General features: G+C 44.3%; 1 protein-coding gene across 1 annotated transcript in view; it reads left to right on the top strand.

Annotated features, from left to right (window-relative positions):
* LOC124593670 (cysteine-rich secretory protein 2-like) overlaps positions 1 to 12,131 on the top strand; it is a 246,026-nt gene that overhangs the window by 203,467 nt on the left and 30,428 nt on the right. Inside the window, exons 3-4 of the mRNA XM_047131956.1 lie at positions 4,720 to 4,864; positions 11,708 to 11,844. Coding sequence (XP_046987912.1) covers positions 4,747 to 4,864; positions 11,708 to 11,844 — 255 coding nt within the window. The 5' untranslated portion in view covers positions 4,720 to 4,746. The remainder of the gene's footprint in view (positions 1 to 4,719; positions 4,865 to 11,707; positions 11,845 to 12,131) is intronic.

The following is a 12,131-nucleotide window of genomic DNA, read 5'->3' as shown; positions in this document are numbered from 1 at the left end:
TACAGTACCGACACGTGCCTCTTGAATTAATGGATACATTTCAGTAATTTTATCATTAATAGGTCTGGTCTATAGTACTTCGGACTGATTGCGCACCCATCTAACAATTGATCAGTGATCTTGGCGATTGTGCAGAGTTGGCCAATTCAGGTTTTTAGTAAATGATAAGGTGTTTTTCTACGTTTCTCAGAAGCCCACCGAAATCCAGACATTGAAATTATTTCAAAACGTCCAAATGTGTATGAATTCCCAAGGGACCAAACTGCTGAGGTCATCCATCCCCAGACTTACATACTACTTACAGTAACTTAAACTAACTTATGCTAAGAAGAAGAAGAGGAGGACTCGAACCTCCGGCGGGAGGGGCCGCGCAATCCGTGACATGGCGCCTCAAAGCACGCGGTCATTCCGCGCATGGAAATTATTTCAGCAATGAATAAACATAGAATCAAGGAATCAGTAAATAATTGTCATTAAAGTCGTTAATGAAGCACGAGCAGATCGACTAACGTACCATAGTGGTAAAAATTGTCATATGGCATTTTTTTCCACTTCAAAAGGAAGTAGTTTCACATCCTATGGACGGCAAGGTTATGGTAGTCCAGTCAACAAAGGAGAATGGGGGGAAAAATTCGTATGGTCGCAAATTTTTGTCCGATGGTAGGAGAGAGTGCCATGAAAACATACTAAAAATGCTTTTCGGTGGGGATATAAGCATGGAGGTTGTGGTATGTTTAAAGGTCACTATTTTAGGTTTTTCTCAAAAACTCGAAAACCTCGTCTTCTAGGGAAAATACATGCAATATATTCGCAATCAAAAGATTCCCTCATTTACGTCACATACTTTGATTCTCGTGAACTCACTCATTAAAACCTAGAGGATACTTCCAGTTGACGTAGAATGATGAAATTCGGCGATAAGTAAGGTTCCACAACACAAGAAAAGCAAAAAATATTGAAAATTGTCACTTAAAGTAACTAACTTAAACTAACTTATGCTAAGAACAAAACATACACACACACACACACACACACACACATGCCCGAGGAAGGACTCGAACCTCCGGCTGGAGGAACCACGCAATATGTGACAAGGCGCCTCAAACTACGCGGCCTCTCCGCACAGGGAAATTATTTCAGCGACGAATAAACATAGAATCAAGGAATCAGGCGACAACGAAAATTTGTGCCAGACCGGGAATCGAAACCTGATTTACCGTTTATCGTGAGCGGCTATCCGAGTACTACTCACTGCCACATCCAAACTTCCATATGTCGTCAACCATGTGTCTACAACCTGCACTCTTACATCCATTATGTATATCCCCATACAGGTGAGATATTTTAATTGAAAGTCGCTTGCCCTGTTTCCGCGGATAAATACGAATTGCAGTTTCTGTGATGTTCAGAAGTATTATGAAAAGTTCATTCGAACATTCATGCATGTCCGAAGGGATAGGCACCGCGGCGACTATACCTGCTATGAAATAAATAAAATGTATTCGCAATGCGAATATGGAAACCATCAGCCGTGTAATGGAATAACGGAATAATGCATGCATGTCCGAAGGAACGACACCGTATTTATCGGCTGAAACTGGGCAAGTAACTTTCAGTTAAAATGTCTGCCCTGTACGGGACTATACAAAATGGATGCACGAGTGCAGATTGTAGACACACAGTTGTCGACACATTGGAGTTTGGGGGTGACCGTGAATCGTGCACGGGTAGCCAAGCGGGAAATCCGTGTTTGTTTCCCGGCCTGGCAGAAATTTTTACTATCGTCATCCCATTATAAAGATGATGGTTGTCCATATTCGCAACTGCGAATACATTTCATGTGCTTCATAACAGCTGTAGTAACCGCAGTGTTAAATTCTGTTCTAGGGGTGTACCTGGAGATGGTTGGGGGCGGGGGGGGGGGGGGGGTAGTGGTGGAGGAAGGTAGGTCGCACGTCCCTCCTTCATAGGTCTACAAACTGAAAAGCAACCACAGGATCTCTCACTCTCTTTATCCCACTACGCCACAAGAAGAAACTAAACGCAGTTCACAACGTTATACCACCCTTGCAGCAGCTCATCTTATGAATCACTGGCGGCAGAGAGAGCAGACACACTCAGGTATGTTTATTTTCCGTTGGGAGTGTTAACACTACATGGAATACAGATATGAATTATTAGTAATGCTAAGACAAGAAAAGCGTTGGACAGGTTCTACGTGAATCTCTGCACATTATTCTACCCGGCTTGAGGGGAAACTGATTCTTAATCATCCCGTACTGCAGCTGTAGCGCTCTTCTTGAAAAGGCGACTTCCCCCACCACTCTGCTCGCTTTCGAGTTTACGCACAGAATAAACCTCCCAAGTACTTCTTGCCCAGTTCTCGTATGTGAGTATACAAAACTAACTTCACTAAGCTCGTGTTCATATAGTAGAGTGATTGCAGCTGGGGCTGTCAACTGTCAACCTCACTGAAAACAGATTCCAAACGTAACAAACTGTCAATATTTATGCGACAGTGTCGATTTGATTTTCTCCACTATGTATGACTGGAATACCTTACACAGCATGAAGGATATCAAATATACCTCCACAGCCTCAGCTCTCCTAACATCTGAAGAGGCCCAGGGGCTAAATTGGCGCCCGCTGCAACAGAAGGAGGTCACATAAGAGTTATGGAATTCAGTAACTGCAACATAAGTTTCATTTTTGGGAGGAGATAGAATGGACGGAAACAAGAAAACATTGTCTATTAGATGTTGATTCTAAATTGCACACAGTAAGAGCTATGAGCACTTGTTCATAGAAGGAATGTGTTTCATAGTAGCGAAGATAAACAAGTGCTCATAGCTCTTAAAGTTTGCACTTCAGAGCGCATGTTTATTAGACTTACTTTATTTTTTTGTTTCGTGCTTCCATCCCTCAAAGTATGGAAAGCGAAGAGCTTTTAATAGAAGAGATTTGTTTCAGTGTATCGAAGATTAAGAAGTGCTCTTAGCTCTTAAGGCATTATTTTAGAGTCCATGTTTACTAGCCTTTTTTGGATCTAATGACCGTTCCTGTCGTATCCCTCAATACTGACCATTTCTCATGAGATACTCTGCATAACCTCATCCATACATTTGAGTAAGACCCACCACGAAGGAATTATCCGAATGGGATGGAAATCGGTATATACGATGAACATGTACAAGCAAACAAATGATCCCAATTTCAAAACAAATTGGATGGTTTATTCAAGAGAAAGAGCTTCACAAACTGAGCAAGTCAATAACGTTTTGGTCGACCTCTGACCCTTATGGAAGCAGTTATTCGGCTTAGCACTAATTTGACAGCGTTCTTGCATTTCTCCTCCGGGATGTAGTGCCAAATTCTGTCCAACTGGCGCGTTAGGTCGTTAAAATCCTGAGCTGGTTGAAGGGTCCTACCCATAATGTTCCGAACGTTGTCAACTGGGGAGAGATCCGTTGATCTTGGTTGTCAAGGTAGGATTTGCCAAGCTCTGAGTCTCACTGACTGGAGTCGAATTGTCTTCGAACTGAACACGGATGACCAGTGAAGACGTGTCTGGTGGCGCCCGAGGCAGCAGTCGGATATCGACCTAACTGCCGCCCTCCATACGGCCTGACAACATGGAGTGATGTCTCAGGGGGTTATTTCCTTTCATAGCACAACCCCTTCGGTTGTCATCCGCGACACCCTTACGCCACAGCGGTACGCTGACGACATTCGACACACCGTTTTGTTGCCCTTCATGGCGAGTAATTCTGGACTTACATTTCAGCAAGGCCCGCCCGCACATAGCGAGAGTTTCTACCGCTTGTCTTCGTGCTTGCCAAACAGTACCTTGGCCAGCGAGGTCGTCGAATTTCCCCGCAGTTGAGAACATTTGGGGCATTATGGGTAGGGCGTTCCAATGAACTCGAGATTTTGACAATTTAAAGTGTCAAGTGGACAGGATTTGGCATGATATTCCTCAGGAGGACATCTAACGGCTCCATCAATCAATGGCAATCCGAATGACTGTTTGTGTAAGGTCAGAATTGGACAAATGTGTTACTTTTTCTCTGGAATAAATTATTCAATTGTGAAGTAATTGTGATCATTTGTTTGTCTGTATATGTACCTCACATGTACCGATTTCCGTCCCATTCGAATCATTCCTTCGTGATACGTAGTTTTTTTTCTTTAGAGTGTAAGTGATCATACATAAACTTACCGATGACGATTTTTCTCAGACCTCATTCGTGAAGAGTGAATTTAACATGGTATTAGTGTATGATAGGCCAGAGGAACCTTCCGTCGCACGCCGGAAAGTGGCTTGTGGTGTATAAATGCAGACAAATATTATCAGATACTTCACATAACCAGCTTCAGAACAGAAGGTAGTCTTTGAAGTGTGATTTAGGTTACCCCATATTTTCTGCAGGGAAATCCCAGGATAGTACTGTCAACAAGTCGACTGCGCTAGTGCTTCGTATCTATTCAAGTCACCGAACAAGGTACCACTGCCGTTCAGATATACTGTGCTGAAACATTCCTCCGGCCATGCGCTGTTTTGGGGATTCTCTATAATCCTTTGGGAAAGGCCCAGCCGTCCATTTGGAAGGTAGACCAACTGGGTAATACAGCCTGGGCGGCGGGTTGCAAAACGCTGATTTCCTCGTCTTTTATTCCTCGGTTGTCTGTTTGCACGTGCTCAGTTTGCGCGTGTTGTAGGACCAGCTGGCTACCCCTCGTGGCACGATGGCAGCCTGCCCCGGCGCCGCCGGCCCCCGCGCCCGCTGCCTGCTGCGCCTGCTGGTGCTCGCCGCCCTCACACTCGTCCTCTTCTCCGACGCTGATGCCTGGAGGACCGACACCCGTGAGTACTGGCCGGAGGGCTGCGCCGCTCTCGCCATCTGAAGGAGCTTTACATACAGGGTGCTTTGTGCGAGTGGGTTGTAGCACTGCGAGTATGCTCCTGCTCATTATGGAAAGAGAGAGAGAGAGTGTTGTGTTGTTTTGTAGTGTGGTGCGTGTTGCATTTTGTATTTTGTTGTGTTTTTTCGTTGTTTCGTGTATGTTGTGTTTTGCGAATGTTGCTTTTTGTCATGTTTTGTGCCCTGATTTGTCTTGTGTGGTGTTTTGTGTTCTATTTAGTGTAGTGATGTATTGAGTGTTGTATTTGGTCAGATATATTGTGTTGTTCATTGAGTTGTGTTTTGTGTGGTGTGTGATAATGTGTGTATGTTGTTCTGTGTGGCATGTTGTGGTGTGTTCTGTGTTGTTTTTTGTGCTGCATTGTGTGTTGTGTTGTGGAGTGCTGTGGTGTGCGTTAAATTTTGTGTTGTGTTGTGTTGTGTTGAGGTTTGTTTGTATTGTGTTGTTGTGTGTGTTGTGGTTCAAAAATGGTTCAAATGGCTCTGAGGACTATGGGACTTAACATCTGTGGTCATCAGTCCCTTAGGACTTAGAACTACTTAAACCTAACTAACCTAAGGACATCACACACATCCATGCCCGAGGCAGGATTCGAACCTGCGACCGTAGCGGTCACGCGGTTCCAGACTGAAGCGCCCAGGACCGCACGGTCACACCGGCCGGGTGTTTTGTGGTGTCTTTGGTTTTGTGGTGTGTGTGTGTGTGTGTGTGTGTGTGTGTGTGTGTGTGTGTCATCCCTTTTAACCTTACATGTCTAAATTCTACCTAGTCTCTGTACAGTGAGTATCAATCAAACTGTTTGCCGTTTTGCTGTCGGGAAGAGAAACTAGTAAAAGACGTATCAGTACATAAAATGTACAAGTTTGCTGTATAATGAGCACCAATCAAAACTGTGTGCTGTTTTGCTGTCGGGAGTACTAGTTATTAGTGAAAGTGTCAGCATATGTAAGCTTAGCCTATTTTTCTCAAAATTAACGAGTGGTTATTTAGTTTAGAACTGTGGAGGGGAGTCTACTTTCCAAAAGTGCTAGTATTAATTTTTGTGTGCACTACTGGCGAAAAACGACAAGTTGGTATGAAGTGTACTACATGCTTGGATACATGAGTGATTAGTATTTCAGCGCAGATGCACAAATTACGCCTTTACGTTCTGTTCATAACGAAAATTTAAGCAGTAGGTTTCCGATTCTAAAATAGTATTTGACTGTTGTTTGCAAGTGATGAGATTGTGTTATGCCTCAACTAAGAAGGAGAAACATCTACCAGCACGTGTCTGAATTCGATAGCGGCCACACCGTGGCCTGTCGAAACTACAGTTACCATTGCATAGTACTGTCACGCTTGTTGGCCGAGATCCCAATGTGTGAAGTAGAAGTGGATAGTTCCTGTGAATTATTATGGGTGGAGGTTACACTCAACAACCGAGCTAGGTTAATAACTGGCTCCTTTTACCGACCTCCCGACTCAGCAGCATTAGTTGCAGAACAACTGAGAGAAAATTTGGAATACATTTCACGTGAATTTTCTCAGCATGTTATAGTCTTATGTGGAGATTTCAATTTACCAGATATAGACTGGGACACTCAGATGTTTAGGACGGTTGGTAGGGACAGAGCATCGAGTGACATTATACGAATGAGTGCACTATCCGAAAATTACCTCGAGCAATTAAACAGAGAACCGACTCGTGGAGATAACATTTTGGACCTACTGATAACAAACAGACCCGAACTTTTCGACTCTGTAAGTGCAGAACAGGGAATCAGTAATCATAAGGCCGTTGCAGCATCCCTGAATATGGAAGTTAATAGGAATATAAAAAAAGGGAGGAAGGTTTATCTGTTTAGCAAGAGTAATAGAAGGCAGATTTCAGACTACCTAACAGATCAAAACGAAAATTTCTGTTCCGACACTGACAATGTTGAGTGTTTATGGAAAAAGTTCAAGGCAATCGTAACATGCGTTTTAGACAGGTACGTGCCGAGTAAAACTGTGAGGGACGGGAAAAACCCACCGTGGTTCAACAACAAAGTTAGGAAACTACTGCGAAAGCAAAGAGAGCTTCACTTCAAGTTTAAACGCAGCCAAAACCTCTCAGACAAACAGAAGCTAAACGATGTCAAAGTTAGCGTAAGGAGGGCTATGCGTGAAGCGTTCAGTGAATTCGAAAGTAAAATTCTATGTACCGACTTGACAGAATATCTTAGGAAGCTCTGGTCTTACGTTAAATCAGTAAGTGGCTCGAACCAGCATATCCAGACACTCCGGGATGATGATGGCATTGAAACAGAGGATGACACGCGTAAAGCTGAAGTACTAACCACCTTTTTCCAAAGCTGTTTCACAGAGGAAGACCGCACTGCAGTTCCTTCTCTAAATCCTCACACAAACGAAAAAATGGCTGACATCGAAATAAGTGTCCAAGGAATAGAAAAGCAACTGGAATCACTCAACAGAGGAAAGTCCACTGGACCTGATGGGATACCAATTCGATACACAGAGTACGCGAAAGAACTTGCCCCCCCCCTTCTAACAGCCGTGTACCGCAAGTCTCCAGAGGAACGGAAGGTTCCAAATGATTGGAAAAGAGCACAGGTAGTCCCAGTCTTCAAGAAGGGTCGTCGAGCAGATGCGCAAAACGATAAACCTATATCTCTGACGTCGATCTGTTGTAGAATTTTAGAACATGTTTTTTGCTCGCGTATCATGTCGTTTTTGGAAACCCAGAATCTACTCTGTAGGAATCAACATGGATTCCAGAAACAGCGATCGTGTGAGACCCAACTCGCTTTATTTGTTCATGAGACCCAGAAAATATTAGATACAGGCTCCCAGGTAGATGTTATTTTCCGTGACTTCCGGAAGGCGTTCGATACAGTTTCGCACTGTCACCTGATAAACAAAGTAAGAGCCTACGGAATATCAGACCAGCTGTGTGGCTGGATTGAAGAGTTTTTAGAAAACAGAACACAGCATGTTGTTATCAATGGAGAGACGTCTACAGACGTTAAAGTAACCTCTGGCGTGCCACAGGGGAGTGTTATGGGACCATTGCTTTTCACAATATATGTAAATGACCTAGTAGATAGCGTCGGAAGTACCATGCCGCTTTTCGCGGATGATGCTGTAGTATACAGAAGTTGCAACATTAGAAAATTGTAGCGAAATGCAGGAAGATCTGCAGCGGATAGGCACTTGATGCAGGGAGTGGCAACTGACCCTTAACATAGACAAATGTAATGTATTGCGAATACATAGAAAGAAGGACCCTTTATTGTATGATTATAGGATAAGCGGAACAAACACTGGTAGCAGTTACTTCTGTAAAATATCTGGGAGTATGCGTACGGAACGATTTGAAGTGGAATGATCATATAAAACTAATTGTTGGTAAGGCGGGTACCAGGTTGAGATTCATTGGGAGAGTCCTTAGAAAATGTAGTCGATCAACAAAGGAGGTGGCTTACAAAACAACTCGTTCGACCTATACTTGAGTATTGCTCATCAGTGTGGGATCCTTACCAGGTCGGGTTGACGGAGGAGATAGAGAAGGTCCAAAGAAGAGCGGCGCGTTTCGTCACAGGGTTATTTGGTAACCGTGATAGCGTTACGGAGATGTTTAGCAAACTCAAGTGGCAGACTTTGCAAGAGAGGCGCTCTGCATCGCGATGTAGCTTGCTGGCCAGGTTTCGAGAGGGTGCGTTTCTGGATGAGGTATCGAATATATTGCTTCCCCCTACTTATACCTCCCGAGGAGATCACGAATATAAAATTAGAGAGATTCGAGCGCGCACGGAGGCTTTCCGACAGTCGTTCTTCCCGCGAACCATACGCGACTGGAACAGAAAAGGGAGGTAATGACAGTGGCACGTAAAGTGCCCTCCGCCACACACCGTTGGGTGGCGTCCGGAGTATAAATGTAGATGTAGATGTAGGCATCGTGAGAATGTGGAGGCCATGGGTTCAGAGGGACCATACGCAGTCTCATGGAGGATCTCAGCCGTCCAGCGCGACTAGGCCTCGAGAGGACAGGCGTATTCCTCGCTCGGCCTCGCAGCATCGTACAGGGACGTGACGTACCTTTAGTCAGCGAGTTGGCTCGTTCACATAAAGGAACAAACACGGACAGTGCGATGACAAATGGAGCACGATGGACTGTCAGCACGGCATTTCCGGCCCAGTTAGACGCAGGGCACAGGGAGGTGCCAGCAGAGGTGTTCCGAACGACAGTACTGGACACAAGTGGGCACCGCCAGTCTGAAAAAGAGGACGCAGTCAGCCATATTGCGGAACAATAAACCACAGACTCGATAAGCCTAGATTCTGCCGCTGTCGAAGTCGAAACGTGCTGGTGGATTTTTCTTCTTCTCACATGGAGCTCGACAACCAATATTCAATTTCGATTTTTGACCGAATAATCCACTCGATTGTGTTGACGCGCTAATCTATTGCACATCCAAGCACGTAGTACTCTTCATGCCAATTTCAGATTTGTTGCATATCGCCTTTATGGTGGCGCAATTTTAGTGGCTAGCAGTGTAATTAGTGAGATTACCGTTAACCCACACGGTGACTTTAATTTGAGGGATTGGGGGTTGATTGATGCCTTGTGTAGGGACCCGCCTTTATTACGAAGTGTATAAAAAGAATATACGTTTGGAATGCAGCGTCGTATAGTAGTGAATCATGGACTGTGGGTCCGGAAAGGAAGACAATCGATAGGTTTAAGATGTGGTGCTAACGAAGGACGATGAAAATTGGGTGAACTGATAAAGAACGAGGATGTTCTCCGCAAAGTAGGCGAAGAAAGGAACATATGGGAAACACTGACAAGAAGATGAGACAAATGTCAGGACGTGTGTTAAGACATCGTAGAATTAGTTGCATGGTATTAGAAGGAACTGTAGAAAGCAAAAACTGCAGGGAAGATAGATACTAGAACTCATCCAACAAATAATTGATTCCTGATTTGCTTATTTACAAGAGCCTTCTAGGGTTATAAGCTCACTGCTGCAGTTACCGCTTTGATACTCATAATTCTTGGCATTTGAAAAATTATGCGAGACCAGGATCTGAACCAAGAGCTCCCGCATAACGCGAGCAGCCGTCAGCTTCAACAATTTAGTCGTAAGATTATGTCTTCAGCCGACTCAAATCTCGTAGATGGTTCACTTTCAAGCATTTCTCGTGACGCAGACAAGAAGAAATGTCGCTGCGAATCAATCGAGGAACAATTCTGCTACGAACTGTGACAACTCACATACATTAATGGCCCCATACGAAGAGTGCAAACGCCAGCAGAGTACCGGCGTTAAAAGTATCCGGACACCTATTAGTGAACATTAATATGGGATGTGTCCACACTTCGTCTTTATGATGACTTATACTGTGTTGGAGACTCTTTCGGTTGTGTGTCTTAATGGATGTGGAGGAATGACAGCACATTTTTCCTCAAGCGCCGATATCAAAGAAGGTAGTAATCTTGGACGCTGGGGTCTGGATGTTCCTTTGGTTTCAGGATCGGGAAGCTGGGACGGCCAGTCCATTTCAGGAATGTTATTATGCACAAATTATTGTCTCACAGTTGCTGCATTACGACAGGGTGCATTGCCATGCTGAAACAATCATCGTCTCCGAACTGTTCCTCCACTCTACGCAAAGCTGTAACATGTGTTCATATCCTTCCATATATAGCATTTTCTTATGCGCAGTAAGGGAACCACACCGTAACCACGGAAAACACCCCCGAGTGGTAACACAACCTCCCCTATAAATCACTGTGTACACTTCACATGGTGTCAGGCAACATTATCCAGGCATATTCCAAACCCAAACCCCTCTTCAAATTACGACAGGGTGAAGCGAGATACAGCACTCCAAATCACTCGCTTCCAGTCGTCCACTGTCAAACGGCGTCACTTTTTACACCACCTCAAGCGGTCGATTAGCATTGACTACAGAAATGTATCACTTATGAGGAGCTGATCCAACATTGTGCCCTCTTCTTTTTAACTCCATACGCAGTGACGCTGTGCTAGCTTGACTGCTGGTGGCACTCTGTGACTCACAAGTGATTCCCTTTGCTGATGTCATGCGATTTTTTATAACCCATCTCTGAAATGCCTGTCGGCCCCACTCTGTCAGTGCTTGAGGTATTTATGGTCCTGGTTTCGCTGTGGGTGTTCCTTCGCGTTCCCACTTCGCAATTATATTAGCAACAGTCGACTTGAGCAGCTAAGGAAGGGTTGAAATGTTCCTGATTGATTTGTTACTCAGGTAACTAGTCCACGTTTGAAGTGCTATTACTGATGCGCTACTGTCAATGCAAAATATAGAACATGTACTAAAATTAACTAGGGACGAAAGAAAAATTAAGATAACTTACGGTTTATCTGTTGCAGACCAACATTTGACCTCAGTAGTAACTTTGGTCATGTCTTTAATGATACACATGACTGGACATAAGTAACACTATAAGAAGTTGACTGAAATCTGTTCAGTTCCACATTCACGAAATGAAAAATCCAGATTGTTATTACATTTCTGCTGACCTGTCTTACACACTGTCAGTGAATCTGAACTCGTTGACTTTCTGTCTACTAATACATTATTCGTTGTGCCGAGCAGCAAATGCCTCGTCTGGTTTTGCTGATCCTTTAAGATACTGGGTTCTAGTTCTCGTAGTCATGCGTTCAAGGTATTCCCTCCTATCAATCGCATGTGTAGCACAGGTCTGCGGGGATATACTCTCACATTGTTACTTTTTTTGTTAAATTTTTCACAGGCCCAAGGGTGTACGGCAACAAGATTCCCACGAGGGCGCTGGTGACCACCGGCAAGAAGGTGCAGCGCAAGATCCTCCTCTACCACAACTTCTTCCGCACCAAGGTGTCGCCGCCGGCTTCCAACATGCTCAAGATGGTGAGTCCGGCAATTTGCTCACCGTTTGGTTGTTGCCAACCGACTAACATCGGGGGAGAGGAGGGGGGGGGGGGGAGGGGAGAATCTAAAGCTAATAGCCTCATATCATTTTCAATTGTGTGCGTGCATGCGTGCGCGTACATGTGTGTGTGTAACAGAGAGACAACACAATTTGCTATAGAAGCCTCGAATTACACCTGAACCTTGAAGAAAACTGACAGGTTTGTGTTATACAAAATTTACACACTCCAAAAAAGGAAAGAAAATGAAAAGGAATTATCCGAATG

Source organism: Schistocerca americana, chromosome 2 (genome assembly GCF_021461395.2).
Source record: "Schistocerca americana isolate TAMUIC-IGC-003095 chromosome 2, iqSchAmer2.1, whole genome shotgun sequence".
NCBI lineage: Eukaryota > Metazoa > Arthropoda > Insecta > Orthoptera > Acrididae > Schistocerca > Schistocerca americana.
This window is presented reverse-complemented; position numbering and strand designations above follow the sequence as displayed.